Below are 24,849 nucleotides of genomic sequence, written 5' to 3'. Positions count from 1 at the left end.
TGTAACGTCTTCTGTAAGAAGCTTTTCTGTCCCCCACTCGTTACCTGTATGAATGGCACCTGTTTGAACTCATCATCTGTATAAAAGACACCTGTCCACAGCCTCAAACAGTCAGACTCCAAACTCCGTCATGGCCAAGACCAAAGAGCTTTCGAAGGACACCAGGAAAAGTATTGTAGACCTGCACCAGACTGGGAAGAGTGAATCTACAATAGGCAAGCAGCTTGGTGTGAAAAAATCAACTGTGGGAGCAATCATCAGAAAATGGAAGACATACAAGACCACTGATAATCTCCCTCGATCTGGGGCTCCACGCAAGATCTCATCCCGTGGGGTCAAAATGATCACGAGAACGGTGAGCAAAGATCCCAGAACCACACGGGGGGACCTGGTGAATGACCTGCAGAGAGCTGGGACCAAAGTAACAAAGGTCACCATCAGTAACACACTACAACGGCAGGGAATCAAATCCCGCAGTGCCAGACGTGTTCCGCTGCTGAAGCCAGTGCATGTCCAGGCCCGTCTGAAGTTTGCCAGAGAGCACATGGATGATACAGCAGAGGATTGGGAGAATGTCATGTGGTCAGGTGAAACCAAATTAGAACTTTTTGGTATAAACTCAACTCGTCGTGTTTGGAGGAAGAAGAATACTGAGTTGCATCCCAAGAACACCATACCTACTGTGAAGCATGGGGGTGGAAACATCATGCTATGGGGCTGTTTTTCTGCCAAGGGGACAGGACGACTGATCCGTGTTAAGGACAGAATGAATGGGGCCATGTATCGTGAGATTTTGAGCCAAAACCTCCTTCCATCAGTGAGAACTTTGAAGATGAAACGAGGCTGGGTCTTCCAACATGACAATGATCCAAAACACACCGCCCGGGCAACAAAGGAGTGGCTCCGTAAGAAGCATTTGAAAGTCCTGGAGTGGCCTAGCCAGTCTCCAGACCTCAACCCCATAGCAAATCTGTGGCGGGAGTTGAAAATCCGTGTTGCTCGGCGACAGCCCCAAAACATCACTGCTCTCGAGAAGATCTGCATGGAGGAATGGGCCAAAATACCAGCTACTGTGTGTGCAAACCTGGTAAAGACCCATAGTAAACGTTTGACCTCTGTTATTGCCAACAAAGGTTATGTTACAAAGTATTGAGTTGTATTTTTGTTATTGACCAAATACTTATTTTTACAGGTAACGAGTGGGGGACAGAAAAGCTTCTTACAGAAGACGTTACAGGTCTGTGAGAGCCAGAGATTTTCCTTGTTTGAGGTGACCAAATACTTATTTTCCACCCTGATTTACGAATAAATTCTTTACAAATCCTACCATGTGAATTCATGGATTTTTTTTTTTTCACATTCTGTCTCTCACAGTTGAAGTGTACCTCTGGTGCAAATTACTGACCTCTGTCATCATTTTAAGTCGGGGAACTTGCACAATCGGTGGCTGACTAAATACTTTTTTGCCCCACTGTAAGTGAATCATCGGATTTGAAATAAAGGAGGCATCATGCTGCCTGTGACACTCATCCATGTACATAACACAGTGTGGGCGGAGAACATGCTGGTGTGTGTCAGTCAAATCTTAAATCCAGCCAGTCGCACAAACATCACTGCCTGAGTTCTTAATAAGCCTTATGACCAACAGACGGAGGTGATTTTGTGTTGGAAAGAACAGCCCAGCATGTTTTTGTGCTTATGTCTGACTGTTTGTGGAGGTTTAAAGTTTAAAAGGATGGTGATGATGTTGTCCCTGAACGGCCCTTTTAGTACTTTGTTATGCTTCAGCTCGTTTGCCCTGCGAGAAGTAGCAGCTGTAAGCAGCTTTTACTCTCTCACCTCTCATCATTATTCTGTTAATCGCGGGGTCAGGTGTTAGCATCACAGTGTAGCAGTTAATGTTAGCTTTAAGACTCATCTACCTGTGTGTGTGTGTGTGTGTGTGTGTGTGTGTGTGTGTGTGTGTGTGTGTGTGTGTGTGTGTGTGCTGGTGTGTATATTTGATTCCTCTTGGGAAGGTTTTAAGTGTATCTCTTGGGCACACATGAAAGCTTGCGTTCAGACTCTCATCTCTTTGCACAGTTGGTGTGTGAGCACCTGGTTATCTCTGACCACACTCACATAGTACACACACACACACACACACACACACACACACACGCACACATCGACTTTCAAGCCAGCATTTTAAAAGGAATGTCTAACATGGCATGCTGACGTGCCGCTATGCATGAATGTGTTATTCATGTGCACTTACATGGTTAGTACATTTTAGAGGAAGGCAACATCAAGAAGAAAGAAATGTTTATTGTAGTCTTAAGAGCATCGGAGTTGTACCCCAGTGTAGTGGGTAACATGTTCACCTTATGTGTGAACATGTTAACCAATAGTGATTTGAGAGTGACATAAACCCTGCCTCTGGGGGCCATTAACAAGCAAATTTCAACTGCTGTTCCCAAGCCTGGATAAATGAGCATCTTGCATCAGAAAGGGCATCCTGTGTATAAAATCTGAGCCAAATCAGAAGATGCAGATCCATCTGCTCTGGTGATCCCTTGAGGAATAAGATGGCAGCTGAAAGTGCCGTTAGTCTTAAGAGAATAAGTGCACCGTTCCTCCACAGCACCAACCTAAATCACTCTAAGTGCAAATACACATGGAGTGTTCAAATTTCAGTCTATTTGTTTTAATGTGGCCTTTGTGGCACTGTTTAGGCACTAATAATAAAATATGGTGAAGTCTAGAGCAACAGTGATCAATGTAAAAAAAATAACCAACATGTTTTTCTTCATAGGTTTCTTCATTTTCCCCTTGTTATTGGTAACTGTCAACTAAGGGATGTTGCTTTGTTGTTGTTGCTATACACAGACATGTATTTATTTATAGTTATGTTTAGTATTTAAAACGAATTAATTTCTATTGCAAAAATGTAAAAACTGCAGTGAGATATATAAAACAGTCACAAGGGCCAGTGTCGTGCCTGCACATAACTGTCAACTTAGCAAGCAACCAATTCAAATTGTATCTTTCGGCACTTTCTTTACTAGCAGCCTGTTGGCAAAGCAAATCATTTGTTCCTGTCTTTAGGTTATTTATGAAAAATGCCAAAGATAACACAGTTTGGCAGGTAAAGAGCTATTAGCTGAGACCTTTTCATATTTCAAAATTGGAAGAAACCAAACAAATGGAGAACAAAGAAAAAGGGCAAGCCTAAAAAATATCTATAGCAGATCATCAGTATCTGAAAGTCATGTCCTTAAGACAGATGGAAAAAAAATCCAGCAAAACCCGACACAGTACATGTGAGATGTATCCTACCCTCGACGTGATCCAGGTGCTTTTTGCTGAAGTCTCAGTAGAAATGGTCTCAGTGGAAGAGTGGCTGTCAAGAAGCCATTCTTAAAGAATTAAAACAGATATTACACAAGAACTAGACTAAAAATCAGTGCTAACAGCTCTGATGGAGTGATGATCCCAAATTTAAAATTTCTGTTTCAAGTCTTTGTCAGTATGTACTGAGGAGGTCAGGAGAGAGACAACAATGATAGTCTGCAGCGTTCTGTAAAACACCATGGAGGCTCTGCCATGGTTTGCTGCATCCATTTCAGCCAGTGGTGTTGGGGTTCTTGTCTAAACTGATAGAATTATGAACAGAAAAGTAGCATCAGACTTCTGAAGGAAAGCATGTGATTGGCAGTGGCTTCAATTTTCAGCCTGACATTGATCCCAAACACACGGGGAGAGCAGTAAAAGCATACCTGGACCAAGAAGAAAACCACAATGAAACACTCATCAGTCATGGCCTGACCTCACCAACATTCAAAGAAGAACCTTGAATGTCCTTTAAGAAACCTGGAAAACTGTCCCTGAAGATTACTTAAAGAAATTACAACAAAGTTTGCCTAAGAGAGTGCAGGTGGCGTTGAAGAATAAAGGCGATCATAGCGAATATTGACTTTCAGGTTTGTTAGAATGGTACAAACTTATGAGCTTTTTCGCTTTTTATTTTCATTGCAAAATATTAACACATGAGTGTTGTTGCATTTGCAGTTATAAAAGAAATAAATGGACAGAATTCTGAGTGAAATTCAGGAGGGCTCGTTACGAGACCCGTTTTGATGGACAAAGCTCAGATCCAGCAGAAGAGGGAAACCTTGATGATGAAATGAAAGACACGTATGGCAGCTGGCATTAAAGTTTTGCTACCTTTCAGTAGACTCGTAATAAGTGGCAGCCAGTGTCTAAAGTCTTTTACACAAATACAAGGAGAACAGCTATTTTTTCATTTCTTGCTTTTTCTGCGGTTTTGGTCCGGCCTTGGGAAACACGAGCTGGACTGAGGTGAGGTGCATGACTTTAATAGCTACTATAGTGTTATTATAAAACAGAAAGAAAATGCAGCAAAACATTTACATCTGAAAATAATATTTTTATTAATTCTACTGACAGACTCATGGATCCCATCATGAAACTGTTACAGCTCTAAAAAGAAATGTTAAAAGTAAATAACGTATGTGGAAATAGTTGGAAAAATTGCATTGGATTTGATGAGGATTGTGTCAAGGATTGAAAGGCAGAGAGAAAGCTGCCCGATGATGCTGCCAGAAGCTTGCTGCTGCTGTTGCAAGGGTTAGCTGATGAAAGCTGGTGTGGTGCCAGGCAACAGTGGAGGAGAGTTGTTACACATGGTCCATCACAACAGGATGTTCAGGTAGAGAGGATCAGTGAAGGAGGAACACAGAGATAAGATCAGGGTTCAAAGATGCTCCCGCAAAGCACAGCTCAGGCAGAACAGGGCTGGACAAGGCCATGCGGATTAGACCGAATTCTATCCTCATATCCTCTTCTTTTACTTTTTAAGCTTTCACCTTGCTTTCTCATTTCTTATGAAAACAATAAAATTCCACTCTCGACCAAACATATAAACGTGCAGCCTAAATCCCGCTAATTAAGTCCCGTCGCTGTTTTCCTTCTGCCAAAGCGTCCGTCCCAGTGACGTCGGGCCACTTAGCTCGTCTCACATTCTTTCCCTTTTATCCGTAATCTCTCCTCACCTCATTTTACGGTAGAGACGTCCTTTTGCTTCTAACCTCCTTTTACTCATCAAAGGCACCATCTCTCCTTTTCTTGCGCCGTTACTGACTAATAGTCTAGCCTTCGGTGTTTGACATCAACTGTTTCTTTTCTATAAGTTCCCTTATTTGTGTTATACCTACCTTTTTCCCCTTCAGTCTCACTCCAAATTTTGGACAGTATATTGGGTGGAAATATGAGTCGTATATCTGTCCAATGCTGTGCTCATTGGCTGCTTATTCCCACTCTGCCTTCCTCTTCTGTTGTATCCTTTGTTTGGTTGTTACACATTTCGGTGCATATGCTGGTTCAGCTCTGTTTCTCCACTTGCTTTTGCACCTTGTCGCACTTTCCCTCCACATAACCTTCCATTCTCAGATCCACATCTCCTGTACATCTTTCCTTCCCTTCCTTTCATTTCCTTTCTTTGCCTTCTCTTTTCCTCGACTTTTTCCATTTCCTTCTCGCTTCCTGTCTTCCTTGCTGTATGAGCAATATGAGGGACCCCATAGGGACACAAGATGGAATTGAATTCTCATTCTTCTTTTTTTTTACTTATTGCATAAGTCAAAGCTCATCCTTTGAAGACTTTTTTTTTATTTCAGCACTGTCCTTCACTGGTCTGTCCTTGCCCTGAGAGATGAATTGTTAACGAGGTGTACTTTTGCCAGGTTAAGATCTCCTGTGGGACATATTCCAACCTCATTTTTGTTGCCAAGCAGAAGGGATGAAGAGATAATTGCATTTCACCAGGAGAGAAAAGAATCTGTTGGACCCCTCCATCTTTTTTGTGCAAGTCTCCACCTTTGCTGCCTCAGTGTGAAATGAGTCTAGTATAATGAACATGCAATCATCATGCTTTTTTTTTTTTTTTTGAATTGTGCATGTTTCAATGAGCCATGCTGAGGTTACTCAGAAGCTAAAGAAACTACAACAGTGAATAAACACAAGGAAAGTTTGCAGCTAGAAAAAGAAGATGTGTTTGTGTTTGCAAGCAACTCTTTGGATCTGCGAGTCTGTACTTGTTGTGGAGACACAAACACAAGGCGCTCTGGCTCTAAGCAACAGTGCGATGGAGATCAAAAACACTCGAGAGGATATGTATCCTCCAGTGGAGAAGAAACCCCAGCGCAACCTCGGGAATTGTGTGCCTCTTCCCTCCAGGGAGTCCATCGAGGGTGGTGTAGTGAGACACCACCCTTTTAAGGACAGCCCTTCCTCTCTCCAGTAGGCACGCCATGGTGTACAGATGTTTTATGTGATGTGGATCTACAAATCATCAGAATAGGAAGATCAGATAGAAATACTCAGCTATGAGCAAACATACTTCCCTTCTTTAAAGTTCTAATCTTGTGTTTCTTGAAATGATGGCCATTCAGTGTGTTTGCATTGCGCGATAGTTTTCCTTGTTATTGATGACGTTTGCTGTCTCGTTTAGGATTCTTTGCATACGTTCGTCTCAATGCAAATGACAACAAGTCCTGATACAGTATTTCCATATCAGACAACAGCACTGACTGTCATCTCCTCTTTATCAAAATGCACCATCATTTGTTCTGTGCTCGGAACAGATACATGTGTTGCATTCTTGACAGAGAAGCTGCCTAGAGCGAGGCTGCTGCTCTGAATCGTCTACAGACCTTTAAGAGTCTCGCAGATTTATTTTAAATTTACAACGCGCATGAATCAATGCTGAAGCAACTTTTAAAAAATTCTTCATGTAGTCTGTATTGCTAACATGTTTCTTGGCCTCCAAATGAGATTTTTAGAATGTAACTCTAAAGAACTCGCATAAAGCATACATAATCATAACACACACTCTCTCTCTCTCTCTCTCTCTCTCTCTCTCTCTCGCTCTCTCTCTCTCTCTCTCTCTACATTTGCAACAACATTACAAAAACATGTCAACCCAGTGTATGGTCTAATCACTCACACTGCACAGGAGTGGGAGGGCTTGAAGGCTTTAGTTCTCCCTCAGCATTTGGTCACAAATTCCCATCAACACCTTTCCCACCTCACGTTTCTTTTCCCACCAACATGTCTTCCCTGATGTATGTTATTATTTTCTTTTCTCTTTTAATCATTACAAAGTGACCCCATTTCTTCTGACCAGTAATAACCCTTGTTTGGCTTTTAGCTGAAGTTTCTGGGAGCAATGGAAATTATTTTACTGTAAATAGACAGTAAAGACTGTCTGAATATTTCAGTAAGGTTAATGCAGACGGGTTCTTGTTTTTGAACTTGTTTGTAGCCATTTCAAACATTCAAAACAAAGTTTTTTGCATAATGAATATGGTAGAGCATAAATGAAAGATTTGTGAACGAGCTTTCTTGAAACTAATCCCCAGTTTGGTTGTGTTAAGGTTCAAAATTGAGGAAGGAGAGTACACACCACCCATGGTCCAGAAGGTCTTGGTCAAACAATGATTTTAATGAACACACGTGTGGGAAGACACTCTGTACGCAGACAGCCAGTAGTCCTCGACTTAATCAAAGCATGAACAGATATTTTATAGCATCAGGGTTTGTTTACTGACGCCCCTTCATGCGTCACCGGTACATTTTATACATAGATCAGATCAACATCATCATGACTTTTCACCCAGAAAATCATCTTCTATTGTCATGGCTAGCCCTTCCTGTCTACCTTTCAGTTCTTGTCTTGTTCCTCTTTCTTGCCGAGACAACAAGGAACGGTTCCTCTTTTACCAAGACAATTTTGCAGTTACAGCCAAACATCCTCTAAATAAATCTAATTTAAAGTGTGTGTCACGACCTCACTCAGCCTCGATGTCACCTCTCGCACTTCTGACCTTTTACCAGACCAGAGGCTCACTGAGACTATGTGTATGTCTTCTACTAAATAAATGTTTTAATCAAGAACCTCTACTAAAACCTTAATATAAAATGATCTGATATATAAGTGTTTTGTAAGCATGTATTGCAATTCCTTCTATGGCTCCAAGTCACTTGCACAATAGATTGTCCGAACATCGCGCCGAACAAAGCTTCCGACCCCCAATTAATTGACCGAGCTCCAACTCTTTAATAAGCACAGATATGCATTGTGTATAAAATAGTCATAGCTGCTTAAGGCCTTCTTAAAGCTATCTGTTACATTGTTAAAGCCTCGTCTTAGCCTGCGGCTCAAAATAACTATCTGCTTTCACTTCTGCATACAACTTCCTGTCAGCCTGCAACTCAGTCTTTCTGAAAGAGACACTGTTTAACCCCTGAATGCAATATAAACTCCAGATTTTATTATTAATGCAATGGTAATGATGACAATTATTTAACAATAGCAGTAAAATAATTTCCCTGCTCCACACTCCCTCTCACGACCTCTGGAACACCAGAGGTCGCAATACATTGTGGTTCAGCAGGCCTCGAGATCTCCAGGATCCTCGCCCCTCCTGTGGTCGCCGAGATCTTCTGCAAAGGAAACAAAACACCTTTTCCTGCATCTCCCTAACTTATCCTATCTGGGACTCTTTAATCAAAAGCCTGATCCTAATTATGTTCTTAACTTATTGACTTGTATTTATGTATATTCTTCAACGTTACTCATCACTTTAAAATTCTTTAAGCGCTGGTTTCACGTCCGGTTGCTCGCTCTATTTTCCCTTATCTGATCATCAACATCCTGTGCACAAATTGTCGCTGCTGCAAGTTCCTCTACTCCAAAAGAAAACAACCACTTTAATCAATTAAGTTTAAGAATATTAGCAATTACTCCTGTATACATTTCATCATAGCTAAATGCTGCCTTGAAACAACTCCTATGTGTTAACACTAACTTCATTTTAAAACCTCACATTTCCTATGTTATAACCCGTTTTTGGTATAGGCTTTTTATTTCATTTTGCTCCTTTACTGTAACAATACCTCCTAATTCTAGTTTATCAGACTTAACCAAAATATATGCTTTCCTTCCTCTTTGGTCCTTCTTTTAAGTTCAGTCAAAAAGCTAAATGAATTTGAGGCCTTTTGCCTGGAGTCAATACTGTCATGTGTGTTTCTTAACTCTGTGTCTGTAAGCGTGTGCAATCCTTCAATAACTTCAATAACTCATATCAAAAAATGCAATATGTATAAAAATCATTTCTATTTATAAGCTCCCCCTTTATCCTAAAAATACCTCCTATGTAATATCTGTATGTGTAAGCCTACATTATAACCACTACTTCTAGAAATCAAAAAGAAATCAAACCTGTTCTACTCCTTCAACCCTCACTAATTTTCCCTCTAAGAATTATTCACAGCTTTGAAAAACCGGCATTGCATCTTCTAAACAGGATTCAGTTCTGTCTTGGTCCTGGGCCATGTTGGCCCAGTATTCTTGGTTCCTTGTATTTTCGCTCCTTATTTAGGCCAGGTTTTCTCAGGTGTCCTGTTTAGTGTTCCCTAAGTGTTTTTTCCCTTTGTGACTCTTACCCCCTTGTGCCCCTCTGTCTATTTATGAGCTCTCGTCTCTCTTTGTGTTTATTCCATGTTTCCCCCAGCCTGTTATGTCTGTGTTCTCCCCTCGGTCTCCCTGCGTCTCTTGTGTATTTCCCCGGACCTCCCTGCATCCTCGTTTCTGGTTTGTGTTATTAGCTTACCCAGTTTAGGTTTCCGGTTTCTTGTTTTTCCACCGTTGTAAATAAATATTCACCTGCACCAGAGCTGCCGCCTTTTGGGTCCTTTTCTACAACTCCACACGGCTTGCCTCGCAAACCGTGACAAGTTCACTTTTAATCCTTTAACCTTAACTTAAAAATAACAGTTTCAGTTTTACCATATCCAAATGATCAAAAACCCAAAAGGTCCTAAAATGATCCTAAATTATTAAACAATTAAATTATTAAACCCTAAACCCCCCTTTATCTTGATACATTTCATGTGTCAAGATACTATACAAAACTTAAAATGCTCAGTTTCCCCACTCATGATCCAATGTATGTCATAATATAAACTTAAAACAGAACAGTTATCAGTCATGTGTTTCTTCAATTAATGATAACTGAGTTACATCAAAAAATATTTCCCCTTTAGCATTTGGCATTCTCCCAACAATATACTATAATCCCATAATCTAACCCCAGTCAACAAAACAAAACAGAAATTTTCTCTGGTAAAAACAAATTGTTTGTCCACATTAATTCATCCTCACTCACATTCAGTCACACATTCACTCACATGCAGTCACACCATGTATTTGCTGATAGTGGAGCTTCCCGCACGATCAGATACTCCACCCTCAGCAAAATGAGCTCAGTCATTTTTTATTTTCCATAGGAAAATATTTCTTTATGCTTTTGGACTGGATTGACTCGCATAAAATCCTTTTTACAGGGACTTACGACCTTGATCAGTCCCCACAGGTAGCTCTCCTCAGCCAATTGTAATCTGGAAAGCCCCCCTTGTATTTGCTCTTCCCGATAATTTTCAGCGCCGTTATTCACTGTTGCAGGCCTGCTTAAAACAGAAATGAAAAATAGAGCTGATTGTTAGCTCATAAAAACAAAACAAAATCACCTGACAGGTTTTCTTTAAGTGCACTGTCACAAAATAATGGGCCCAATTTTTAGACATGTCCATGTTTCCTAAAACTCCCTCTATTAAAAACAAAAACAACAACAACAACCTACCTGACAGAATCAACCCATCACCACAACAACCTTAAACACACAAGTCTTGCCACCACATAATTTCACCTCCTCAATACACCAAAAGTCTCATTAAAACCACACAATTTGCACACAAAAATCACCCCCTTATGCTCTGTAACATACTTCAATTCAGCATAAAACATAACCCCCTTTGTCATATGGCTTCTTCTATTCCTCAATTACAAACACAAATGTATTTTATTAAACATTCACACCATTGTATCATTCATACAAAATAGCAAGCTGTTCTTCATTGCATATGTTTGTGTTCTTAACCAGGTTTAATCTGTATCTATGCATTAATCTCCATGAGCTTGTCTTGTCTTTATAAGGTTAATGCATTTTCTGTTTGTGTATGTGAATTTGCATATGTTGCTTTTGCAGTGTGTCAGACTCCTGCACAATTCTCCACTTAAGCCGTCAGTTTCTTTCCCAAATTTGCTAACCCAAATTTTAAGTTCCCACCTTATTCCTGCTCCTCAGCCAGAAGTTAGGGCCCACTTGTCAGGTTTATGGAGACATGGCGCTGTAAACAATTCAACCAGAAACTTGCCTTAGCATGTCCAGTCAAGTTAACCTACAGGTCTCTTCCGACCGCTGCACGTGGAAAATTGATCCAGATCTGTTTCGCCCCTATAGAAACACAACTGAGACATTTTCATTATTATCATATGTACTTAAACTACCCGTTTCCCTTTCTCTGGTCAGAAATCCCAACTTATGTCATGTATATACGTGTAAGCAGGTCTTCATTGCTTTTCCTATGTATTTTGTTAATGTTCAGTGAGTGTAAGCTGCTTTCTTCATTGCCTCTATATGTTATAGTCAAGTTTAATTCATGCATCTTTTCTCTGATTTCTTAATTCAAAACTATCTCACTTCTGATCCTTTCCAGAAATAATTTCACATGTAACACTTTGTCTATGTGTGTTTTCTATTCTTGTTTACCTCTTTGTTTGTGACGGTGGACATCTCTAAACCATCATGAGTTCAAGCTTCACTTTCAGTCCAATTACACCCTGTATTCTCACAGTCGAACTCGTCCGGCTTCACCTCTCACCGGTCACTGTCCTCTTCTCTCAGTGTCCTTTCGTTGTCTTGAATTCCAGCAAACACAGTCTGTTTCTTCTCTGTTTCTCTTCAGTATTTTCCTTTTGGATCAAGTCCCAGCCTGGCAAAATACCACATTCAGTGCCTTTAAACAGTCATGTCACACTGTTCTTACCAGCCTGCTGTCCACCGTGCATGGTTCATCACGTGGTTTCTTCTTTTCTGTTGATCCTCTCAGTCATCTCTTTCAAGATTACTCCAAGCATGGCAAATCTGACAATCAATGTCCAGTGCTTTACCACCGTTCATTATCCCACTGTTCAACTGCCCAGCCTGTAATTTACAGTACATGTTTCCACCTCGTGGTTCCTTACATGCTGCTGCTGGTGTCGTCAGTGTGGTTTCCGTTGCACTGTCTTTTGCCTGCTATTAATTCTTCTCAAGTCCACGATGTTCTGTCGGTCTTCATCAGGAGATTAACTGTCCTTTGAGCTTCTTCTCAGGATGGGGACAAGTGCGAGGTCAAGCTGTAAAATTTTAAGCCAAAATCTGGCCTGTTTTCTCCCAATTATGCTACTCTAGTGGTTTTGGCGCCGTACTCAAAATTCCAGGTTGAGAGAAGTCCACCTTTATTTATCTGTAATCTGTGTTAACACACTAAAACATACAATTAATATCCTTTTCATTTCTTTTCTCAAAACCTCCATTCGCTTTATCTGCCTAGAGTTTAACTCATCTGTTTCTCTCTCTGGGTGCTCACTCGTCACCTTATATGGGCATGCAAACTTCCTGTCACCCACACCATTTCCTGTTACACACACACAGCACGCAGCTGCTCTGCTGTTCCTCCAGGCTAATCAAACTTATTTTGTATTTACAATCTACAAACCCTCTGTAATTCTACTAACTTTTGATCTAAAATGTAGCATCATTCACACAATGATTTCATAATCCTCTCACACACACCTTTTAAATAAACTAAACTCTTATAACATCACTCATGCATCTCTTAAATTAAAAACACTTTCAAACTTTAAAACATCCTACTTTACATCACCAAAGAAATACCTCTCACACCTTTATTCATCATTCAAAACCTTCTAGTCACCGCATTCACACAAGAAATTGAAAAAATAAAACACACCAGCAACTAATGCTGGAGAAAAGTTACTACTGAAAGTGATGTGTTAGTCTTAAGTATACACAGTGCACTCAATATATTTATATATCTACATCCAACTTCAGTCAATTACTATACATCCACTACGGCAACTCAAAACTTTATTTATAGTCCTCTAATAAACATAAATGGCATTTTAAACACACACTCAACAATGTTTGCAGCAGTATTTGTAAAACCAACTGTGGCTTAAACAGTTCACTGCTTACTAATTTGCATTTTCACTCACACACACACCGTCTAAAAATAGCTCCAGCATTGCCTCAGACTCCTTTCACACAGAGATCTCTTTATATTACAAAGACGTCTTATATTTACAACTACTGTCAGATCTGTCAGCTTTAGCGCCTAACCAATTTTGACAAATTTCAGTTAACGGTCTAACCGATAAAGTCCAACTTTTTTGTAATCAATTAACCAGTATCTGTCCAACAGTTTCTGGCCTCATCTCTAAAATCCCTAACTCAATTTAAAAGTGTCCAACACCCAAGGTCCAACCTTTGCTGCCCAAAAAAGCGCAGGTACCGTTCCAAACGGTAAGGAGACTCTAACTCCTAGTTTAATTCCAGGCTGCCCTGTACCCCACAGTTAAGCCACACTGAACTATCCCTCTTCGCCGAGAGGTCAATGTCGCGCGTCCACGACAAGGAGGGAGCGTAACCTCCGGGCTCTGCGCTTCCTACCAGTCCAACTGGCGTTCTTGAGTAATTTATAATACTTTGGAACAACAGTAAAACACCCAACAAAGTGTAAGACTGAAGCAGGTCCAACCTTATAACCAAAAAATAACCAAATTCCCTAACCTACTAAAATCATTTCCAGCAGTCCAACTGCTTCCCGCGGTCCAACCGCATTAAATCCTTTCCAGCAGTCCAACTGCTTTAAATCCTCAGTACTGTCATGAGATTCTCATCAAAATCAAAACAGACATCCACCAGTAACTTCAGTGAGTAGACTTAAATTTTATCATTTCCAATTTGGCACACTTTGGAAATAATTCAACAGGTAGTGCCTTACCTTTTGGATAAGCCGGCTTATGCCCACTCACTTCGACCACTGGAATTCATGTCTGCCCGTCAGACCACCTCAGAGACCACCAAATTTCTCCATCTAAACCTCCAATCCTCCCTCCTCAACCACCGGACGAAGCCCCCAAATGTTAAGGTTCAAAATTGAGGAAGGAGAGTACACACCACCCATGGTCCAGAAGGTCTTGGTCAAACAATGATTTTAATGAACACACGTGTGGGAAGACACTCTGTACGCAGACAGCCAGTAGTCCTCGACTTAATCAAAGCATGAACAGATATTTTATAGCATCAGGGTTTGTTTACTGACGCCCCTTCATGCGTCACCGGTACATTTTATACATAGATCAGATCAACATCATCATGACTTTTCACCCAGAAAATCATCTTCTATTGTCATGGCTAGCCCTTCCTGTCTACCTTTCAGTTCTTGTCTTGTTCCTCTTTCTTGCCGAGACAACAAGGAACGGTTCCTCTTTTACCAAGACAATTTTGCAGTTACAGCCAAACATCCTCTAAATAAATCTAATTTAAAGTGTGTGTGTCACGACCTCACTCAGCCTCGATGTCACCTCTCGCACTTCTGACCTTTTACCAGACCAGAGGCTCACTGAGACTATGTGTATGTCTTCTACTAAATAAATGTTTTAATCAAGAACCTCTACTAAAACCTTAATATAAAATGATCTGATATATAAGTGTTTTGTAAGCATGTATTGCAATTCCTTCTATGGCTCCAAGTCACTTGCACAATAGATTGTCCGAACATCGCGCCGAACAAAGCTTCCGACCCCCAATTAATTGACCGAGCTCCAACTCTTTAATAAGCACAGATATGCATTGTGTATAAAATAGTCATAGCTGCTTAAGGCCTTCTTAAAGCTATCTGTTACATTGTTAAAGCCTCGTCTTAGCCTGCGGCTCAAAATAACTATCTGCTTTCACTTCTGCATACAACTTCCTGTCAGCCTGCAACTCAGTCTTTCTGAAAGAGACACTGTTTAACCCCTGAATGCAATATAAACTCCAGATTTTATTATTAATGCAATGGTAATGATGACAATTATTTAACAATAGCAGTAAAATAATTTCCCTGCTCCACAGTTGACATAATACTACTGCTGAGAGACATTGTCACCACAAAGTTAAGTCCCAAATTAGCTGATGGCTCACCTGATACTATTCTTTGCATTTAGTTTATACATTTGACACTGTCCATATTATTTAGGTTGTTTCAGCTGGTCTACTGCCGTTGCGTCCCCCAACAAGACACTTTACAACTCACCCTTTCTTTGTTTTTGTGCTGTTTCAGACCTCCCCTGATCTGCTTCAGGCTTTCCATGTCTGCACATGGAAAGATGAGAAAGTCCCAGAACAGAGCCATGCTCCCAAATACAAATACAACTCAACTACAAATGGAAAATGCACATTTCTTTTTACTTAAATAGTACTAATGGACAATAATTTTATACATTAGGGTCTAGTTCAATGTGTTGCTTCATCATTGCCCATTTCCTCTAAATTAATTGCCCTGTAATCCCATTCAAACGCAAGAAAGAAACTTATTCTTTTTACTTTAATGACTCTGCCCACTATTATTTTGATTTCACTTGACAGAACACCATTATCAACTTTCTATGCAGCAGAGACAGTCAAAGTGAGAAAATAATCACCCTGCTGCATAACACAAGACCCACAGACTCTGAACAACAACCTTATAAACATTAACTAGTGCTTGGGTAACTTCATTTTGAAAGCTTGATAGCTAATTAGCTGCTTGGTTGCAGAACATTAAACAGCACATAAAAGTACCTGCAAAACCGATTTCAGTCCTACTCTTGCTTTTAATAATGCAAAGACTGCCATCGCTGCATTCATTACCAACTGCAAGAGTATTGTTTTCACTTTGTGTTTCTGCGTGGGTGTGTAAGTCTGTGTTTCAGCATGTCAGATATGGTCTGACCCATAAGTTCTGCGTAATGATGAATAATAGTGACCATCTTGCAGTGGCAAAATACCAGGACGGACAGTCATTAGCATGTTGATGTTTCAGCCCTGCGAGTCTTCAGCGAGCGCTCAGATCACACTCATCTTCAGACTCGGCCTTGATTTTGATCCCAACTACTAGACACCTGCGGAGCTTCATGACTGAATTTTGAACGTTACATTTTGAGCCTGGTGTTTTCAGTAAAGCTGCTCACCATAGTGACAGTCAGACAAAAGCACTTGTCAAACTACTCAGACTGTCTTTGTAGTAGTTCACACTTCAGTTGATGTCTCCAGGACCACATTTTGCCGTGACGACACACACACAGATTGCTAGACAGAATCACGAGGTGGATCTATCGCCAGTGGTAATCACAAAATAATAGATTAATGACTACTAGCACTCATTATGGGAAAGGTCACCATGCTGACAGACGTCATGTCTTGTTTAAGATTGTAAAAGCTGATGGGATTTCCACTGTGCTTTAAGGAAATCAATCAACCGAGCATTTGTGCTTTATTTAACTTTAAACTCAAGTGAAGAAACTGGAACAGGACATTAAGCTTGATAGCAAATGAAACCAGCTTTGATAGTCTATCCAACAATGCCGTTATTTAGCAGTAGTTTTGTAACAATAATGATATTTGAATTCACATTTGGATTCCGGTTTGCACCAGCCAGCTCTCACTTAGACACACACCCAGCTTAAGATGATAGCACTGCAAGTAAGAAAAAGGGATCCAAGACTTCTCCTGACAGCACTTCCGCTAGGCATGTCTTAGATTTTCCGGAAAGGCTTTCAACACCCCCAGAGAAATTGATTTTCTATGTTGCGATAGTTTAGCTGCACCGAGCAATAGAAGCATCTTTGGCTTTTCCTGTTGAGAAAAAAACAGAAAAAGAGAGAAAAAAAACAGGAAACGTAAAGGCCGAGTGATACTTGTGGGGCTGTTGACAAAAACGCAGCAACAGCAGATGTTACCCTAAATGCGTTGCCGGCTACAGTTCGGCAGGGTTTGACCGTGAGTGTGCTTCACTTGATTTTGTTATTGTTGAACATCATCCAAAGCACTTTGCCCAAAGAGAAGCATTTGGTGGACTGAGAAAAAAATATAGAAGAAACTCCAAAATCATGTACAGCAATATTAGAGCTTTTGCAAATAATTATAATGTCTGAAGGTCCTCGCAGGCATGGTAAAGACTGTGACTGTGCAACTTTTCATTCCGGCATGTGTGTTTATTTTCAGCTCAGATTTTGCATACAATACTCGCCTCTCCGATCTCGTTGTGCGTATGATTGAATGGATTCAGGCCCATCTGCATACGTTTGTCTCTTTTTGTGTGTGTGTGTGTGTGTGTGTGTGTGTGTGTGTGTGTGTGTGTGTGTGTGGTGGGGAGGGGGGGGGGGGGTATCTGAAAAAGAAAACAAATCCTTTTATGTACAAACACATGCATCAGCCTGGCTATGCACACCTTGTTCTCAGATTCCTTCCTCTATGAATATAGAGGAAGGAATCTGAGCAGCATATTTCCAAATGTAAGGCTTTATTTTATGGCCTGTGCCACCTGGATTCCTTTTTGTTTAATGTGTAACCCCATTGGTACCAGCAAGCTTTCCTCATTTTATGAAATGTATCAACAAGCATGAATGTCTGATGGATTGCTGCAAAGTGGATTCACATGAAAGACGTTCGATAGACGAAGTGAGCGGCATTTGAAGGGAAAGGGTCGTGACGCACACACACACATATACCCATTCATGTATGCGTACCTAACAACTATGGTAGCTAATCCATCTCAGTAAGCTAAAATATGCTTATTTAAATCCTTCAGTCACAAATTCATTTCACACATTGAGGCACTGTAGTGATCAGTGGAGAAAAAAAATAGAAGCAAAGCACTCTTTTTCTCACCTCTCTGAACAACATTAAAGGGTGTGAATATCTAATCTGTTTGTCATCTGTTTCTCTCTCCCGCCTGTCATCCTTTCATTGTCATTTTCTTTGTCTCCGCTCCTTTGGTTTTTTTTTTAACTCATCTTTTTTGCTTTTCTTGTCTATTCCTTCTTTCATGCCCATCACCGCCTTCACCTCTCAGGGATTGGCACCCAGGACGGCAGCGCAAAGAAGGAGGAGGACTTCAAGGGCAGGTCCCAGCGGCAAATTCAGTTCAACCCGGGACAGACCAGAGCCACGTGGCGTGTTCGGATACTGAATGATGGGAAGTACGAGCAGGCAGAAACCTTTCAAATTTTATTATCGGAGCCGGTGATGGGAGTGATAGAGTTCCCCATCATGGCAACAGTTGAGATCTTGGATCCCAGTGATGGTCAGTCCTTCCCATATGCACCTTTTACCCTGCCTTCAACACGCACACACAAACACAAACACACACACACACTCACTCACTCACGCACACACACACACACACACACACACACACACACACACACACACACACACACACACACACACACACATGTTTTATGTGACAATTATCAGCGGTGATGAGTGGTAAAATACATTTACTTAAGTAAGGCAGTTATTGCTCTCATAACTCGATTTTTCTGAGAGCTTTAGTGACTTGATAATTTGCAGACACATTATAGAATCACCTACTGAATTATGATGTAATATTGCACATATATTATCCTTGCTCACACCGTTTCAAGATGTTACAACAAGGCCCCTTTAATGCTTCCAACCTAGGTAATTCCTATGAATTCTAATGAACTAATGTCCAGAGGAGGCCAAATATTAACTATTCACAAATGATGCAGGTGGAGGATTATCTCATAAGAAGAGCACATGGCCTCTAGTGTACTAGAAAAAAAGAGAAAAGCGTGTTGGATGTGTGAGAAGTAGGCAGATGAACTTAGTGACATTACCAGGAAAAGCATGATAATGGCCAGAGTTACTTCAGGTAAGCTAGCTCCTGACTGTGAAATGGAAGAGAACAAATCATGAACAAATAACAGGATATGGTTTTACAAAGTAAATTGTTGCAGCTTTTATTAATGTTCTAAGAGCTGTAATTAAGGATATTGCCAAATTTGGCCAAAGCATTAAATGAGGGACTAATTAGAATCACATGTTGACTTTGCAAAACACATTTTTGACCAGAACTGAAAAATCTATACTTTAATCTAACAATACTAAGTGCTTAATATCCTAAAAGTCAAAGGCCTCCTTCACTACAGCATCATCATTTTTGCCATTTGTCACATTTGTGACAGTTCGTTACAACTGCTTGAGCACTGACTTAGTGACACTTTGGTGCCCACCTTTGAAATGTGTTGATTTGTGCTGCTGGTTTGAAAATGTATGTACATATTTACCTCCCTGCAGCCTGATCAGCAACTTTATGTTCTGTTTTATTGGTCAAACAATAATGCACATGATACCTTTCATTTAGTTAAGTCTTCCCTACATATACAGGCATGTGATAAATTATATTACTGTGCTAAACTATCTAGCCAGTAGTAGTAGCCCCTTGTGTCTTCATTTTTTCTTTCATTTTTTGGCTTCCAAAGAGCTCAGATTTTTACCTGACCATTTTCCCAGGTATGTTTTTATATTTGTTTGTTAAGCCACTTAACATGAACTTATGAATCATAAAAATGAACTCAACGCGTGGGATTAATCACTTTTATGTTTACACATGATATGCAATTAATTAAGAAACTATTTTAAATTATATCCTTAGGCACTTTACTGGCAAGCGGTCGTAAAACATAATTTGTTCCCATCTGCCAACAATAACAGAGCTTGACAGGCAGAAAATGTTTTCTCCTCAACAAGGTGATTCCCAAAGAACTATTAGCCCAAAACGTGAAATCTTGACATGTTGTACAGTGTGTCCTTCAAAAAATCAGAGTAAACTAGACATGTGGAAGACAAAACAACAAGTGGCAGGCCTAGTGCAGGTCTACAGTATCTGAAAGTCATCTTTTTAAGAAATAGGGAAAAAATATATTGCTGACTGAGCCTCATCAGAAATGGGCTCAGTGTGAGGGTGGTTGTCAAGACGGCACTCTTAATGAAAAGGGGTAGCGCAAGAATTTTGCACATTACTATAAAGGTTGAAACTACATGAAATGGCACCAAGGACGTCTGGCAAAATGGCTACAGCAGCATAGCCACCGGACACCCTTACTACAGATTACTGCAGTTTTTCCTTTAATCTGTTACCTGTATTTATTATATGTGTTTGGACAGAAAAGGAAGAGGGGCAGAGGCATGCATCTACAGTCATTTTATTTGTCAGGCTCAGGAGAGACTCGGAGGCAGACCGTCACTAAGGTTCACAATTTTATTTACACGTAGACACCAGGTGCGGGTATATACAAGTGAGGGGGCACAGGAAGAGGGTCTCCGGGGAACACAGGCACGGGAAGGGAACGGCTATATACACAATCTACTGAAGCCCAGGCAGCTCGGGCTCCGGTCTTAGGTCACCGAACGGCGGTCCTCAGGCTGGCGAGAAATCTGGCACAGAGAGGAAAAGCAGGTAAGTAGTGGCACGACAGAAACTCGGAAAAGGGCTCAGATAGGTGATGACACTGACGAGTGTTACACAATAATCCAGCGAGGAAGCACTCTCAGCAGCCGCCTTAAGAAGTGAGTGAGAGGATTGTTTGCAGGTGTCCGAGCCAGGGGCTGGAGCCGTCATGACTCCGCCCCGGTGGAGCGCAGTGCGCGGAAGGGGAGAGAGGGAGATGCAGCACAACAAAAACACTTGTAGCCATACAGAGTCAGCCGAGAAGGCACAGGGTCATGACAGTATTTCATTCTAGATCCAATTTGCTCTTCCTGCTAATCTGATGTGTGTCCTTTGTTTTCTCAACAGACAACACAACATGAAAGCTGAAAATGATTTATTTACTTCTATACATTGAGCTGCAGTAGAAAGAACTGAGACAACATTGTTTGTCATTACTGGTTATCTAAAATGTTATTTTATTCAGAAGGATGTACCCAGCATTACAAATTAAAATCAATTAAAACCACTGTGCATAGTGGAAATAATTCCTTTGTTAACCCAGATCGAAGAATAAGGCTGAATATTCACTGAGGTTTCTGCAATGCATAAAGCATAGCACAGAAATTCTCCTCTGCCACTCAAGTATTTCTTTACAGAAGGCTGAAAAATACATATGCCTGACACGCAGAATCAAGAACTGTCAATATAAGTATTTTCTAATATAAGGCCTTGTCAGGTCTGCCCTGAGGAAAGGAGCAGAAATACATATTTGTCATGATAGCCAGTGAAAAATAACTATAAGGATAATACTCATCTCTTAATGGTAGTAGTGTTTTTTATACCCAATGGAAATACTGAGCACAATCTGTGCTTCTTAAAATCCAATAAGGCATAAAAAAAGAAGAATAATCACACCCTGACACACTCACACACACATCTACGCACACACAATGTCTTTCGCTTTCTTTCTTAAATAGGTTATAATCTGCCATTTTCACTCTCATAGTTCTTTGTGTCTTTTCCTGCAAATTGAAATGTTAATGGAATATTGAGTGGTGCGACAAACTGACTCCTCTGCTCCATCCAGACGAGATTTACTCTTCTTCTGCTTTTACTTTCATTTTTTTGCATGCATTACCCCCCTCCTCAGTGCAACTTCCAAGTAATTACAGTTGAGCACCAAAGATGGAAACGCTGAAGCGTCCATTATAGTGACATACTGCAGTTGCTCTCACCCCTCTCTCATTTGTTTTCTTGTCCTTTGTTTCTCAGTATCACTCCCCATGCCACATTTTCCCTCCTCAATCTATCCTCCCCAGTGGGTTAATTACGAAGTGTGTGGAGGGCAGGGGCTGGTTTGTTTTCCGTCTTCTCGGGGGACTGTCTAATGTGGCAGAGATGTGCCACTCTGTACTCTAATGGGTTAGTGAAGCTTTAGCTATGCCTGTGGTGTTAGCTGTACTCCAGCTTCTTTCTCTAATGATGAAAACGGGCTTTGTCTAGTCGTCTGGTTATCCCAGAGAGTCACTCCCCGGAGAACATGTCAGCTTGGCTAATATCAGCTTTAGAGGAGGAGAGAGGATCGTTAAGTAAAAGTGCTCCAAAATTAAGGAGTGGAGTTTGCGAACAAACTGCACTTGTCTGTGTCGATGCTTGGAGTTTTTCTCTGGTGTTTTAAGCAAGAACACATACTTTATAGAGATGTGTGAGTGTGCTTCTACTTTTTACCTGCTGTCTGCCCATGTGATTGCTACGATTTTATTCTTTATATATGTAATGCATACGCAATGATGACTAAAGATGAAGGGAAACGCCTGTTGTTGGACTGCATACTCTAAGCAGCAGCCACATTGCTACAGGTGGTCGTGTAGTTCTTGTGTTCTCATTAAGAACACAATACATCAGGACAACTTTTACTGCGTTTGCACCAGTGTCATTCTGCTAAACAAACAAGAACGCACTTGTGTTTTTGTGTGTCATCATGGACACTTGTCTCTAGTCGTAAACACAGAGCTTTCAAGCAAGGAGCTACATCTTCTTATGCTGGATTGTGTTTTGCTTATATTGTGCTATTAACTGCAGGTTTTTAGGGGCTCATTTGTTATACATGTGCATCTCCATTTTGTCCATGACCAGCATTGCAAGGTGGTAAAGAGTAAAGTGCACATTTATCACAACGCAGTCAAACAGCAGCAACAAGTAAATTATCCCAGCATCCATAGAATATTTATGAAATTATCAATAATGGAGAGGTTCAAGGCATAGGAAGAAAAGAAAAGCTGGAGTAAAAGAAAACAAAAGCAGTTTTTATTTTATTTGGTGAAACAATAGCAAAATCAGGTGCAAGTATTCGCTGTTTTAACACCCAGCATAAAAGCCTGTGTTTATGTTCCAATCCCCATGAATGATTTAAAAAAAGACTGTGGGTTTTCCTCCAGGAGGTGAACTTGACCCACTTGGCTGAAAATGTGCTTTTCCAAACCGTAGGTGGATTTAGAGGCAATAGAAGAGTGCGAGGAGGAGACTAAGTGTACAGTACGTGTGTGGAAAGAGGGAAGAAAATCAGGTTGTAACGTTACTCGTGTGTGTGGAATAGGTAAGCGGTGGACCTCAGTCTCCTTGTATGAGTCCCCGGGGAGTGACAGATTGTGGACAGGAACAGAATGAAAAAAAGTCGGAGAGGTGGAAGAAGACTGTGAGAACAATTTAGCGACTTATCGTAAGATAAAAGAAATGTTCGACCTCCTCCCCCCGCTGTGTGTAAGATTGTCTTATGTTGATGACTTCATCCCAAACAGCCAGCTCAGGTTGCTGATCTCTCTTTACGCCGGGCATTGAGTCAGATATAAATCTGTTTCACGCGCCAGTCCTCGCCTTTTTAATTGAAGTTTTCGTCAGTGTTTTTCACCTCCCATCATTCAGTCATCGATTCTTTCAGAGAGCGCACGAAACAAAGGCACGCGAAGAACTGGGACGAGCTGAAGCTTCGGCCACTCTGTTAGCATTTTTATTGGTCCCAGTGCGTCTGTGGAAAATAGCCTCCAAAATTTATTGTTTCTATAATGCCAGTAAGTTCTGTGCTTTGATAGATGATGCTTTCACTAGCTCAAAGTTTCTCCCTCAATCACAAACTCCAGTCAGAGACGGAGAGAAAGGCGGGGAAGAAAATATGAGAGAGATGATTGACCCCTCTGAGTATGGAGCTGTAGATGGGTGAAACTCCCAGCTGATTGACTCTGTGGTATAAATTCAGATTCTTGCCTGTGTAATTGTCCGCGATACGTGAGACAAGAAGAAAAACTTCCAAAGCGGTCTCTTTGAAGAGCCCGTCTGGTTACACCAAACCAAAAGACCGATGGAGAGTTATTCTCGAATATGAATAAGCACACTGCAGGACCACCACTTCAATGGAATAAAAAAAAATGAAAGGAAAATGTCAGCTGCAGCTCGCTAATGCAGAACCAGAACAAAAGCCTGTATTAGTCCTTGATGGCCTAATGCACTGTGGATTTTTGCAGATTGTTATACATATCATTACCCTTTTCTTTTTTTCCCTGACTGTCTCGTTTTCTCTTTTCCCCTTCCAAACAGAGTCGACTGTATTTTTCCCTGAACAGATCCGCTCAGTAGAGGAAGATGTTGGAGAGCTTTTCATCCCAGTGCACCGCAGTGGAGACATCAGCGAGGAGCTCATGGTGGTCTGCTACACACAGCAGGGTACAGGCTGGCCTTTTTTCACCTCATCTAACCCATTTCCCCCCCTGTATACGTTGCAATCCTGCCATATTTGCAGACAGTGATCGCACCACTTGGTTAACGGTATAAAAAGCTGGGTCTGATTTACATTCGTTATATTCACCTGTATAATGAAGTCTCAGATGTCCTTACTTCAAATTACAAAACAAATAGATCATGTAATTGTTTAAACCTAAAAAGTGAGGCATGTTTCAGTCTTGTGATATATGCGTCTGGATGACAGGCGATGTCTTTGTTATATTGATGTGTAGGTGGAGTGTCGGGTGCAGCTTTTTTCCTCACCTATGCAGTTTGACAGTACCCGTTAAATCTGTTTAAAGTCAAGTCAGCTCTCTGGAAAAGAAGCTGTTTACACGCCATTTGCATTTTCACAAATCACATGTTAGCAGCCTAAGCACAGCAGGATCACACTTAGCTGTTAAGTTTTGCAAGAATTCTTGATTCCTTACATGCTCCACAACATCCGCTTCCCCTTTAATAATTCAGCCATACTATTTTTTTGCTTTTCACGGTTAATGAAAAATGAAAGATTTCTAACAAATTTGCCAGAACTTGATGGAAATTTACTTCTGTGCTCCTTGCCATACACCGACAGACCTAATGGACTTGCTGCAATTAAAAGTCAAAGTTTAGCTATGCTGA

The 24,849-nt window shown here is 40.8% G+C and overlaps 1 protein-coding gene across 1 annotated transcript in view; it reads left to right on the top strand.

The window, feature by feature from the left end:
- The window catches only part of frem2a (FRAS1 related extracellular matrix 2a), a 79,379-nt gene that overhangs the window by 31,876 nt on the left and 22,654 nt on the right, over positions 1–24,849 (top strand). Inside the window, exons 4-5 of the mRNA XM_085470373.1 lie at positions 18,067–18,297; positions 24,043–24,168. Coding sequence (XP_085326499.1) covers positions 18,067–18,297; positions 24,043–24,168 — 357 coding nt within the window. The remainder of the gene's footprint in view (positions 1–18,066; positions 18,298–24,042; positions 24,169–24,849) is intronic.

This window comes from Copadichromis virginalis, linkage group LG10, assembly GCF_057382275.1.
Source record: "Copadichromis virginalis isolate Kocher_CV1m ecotype Utaka linkage group LG10, C_Virginalis_male_GT1.1, whole genome shotgun sequence".
Taxonomy (NCBI): domain Eukaryota; kingdom Metazoa; phylum Chordata; class Actinopteri; order Cichliformes; family Cichlidae; genus Copadichromis; species Copadichromis virginalis.
The sequence above is the reverse complement of the archived record's forward strand: the minus strand, read 5'-3'. Positions and strand labels throughout refer to the sequence as shown.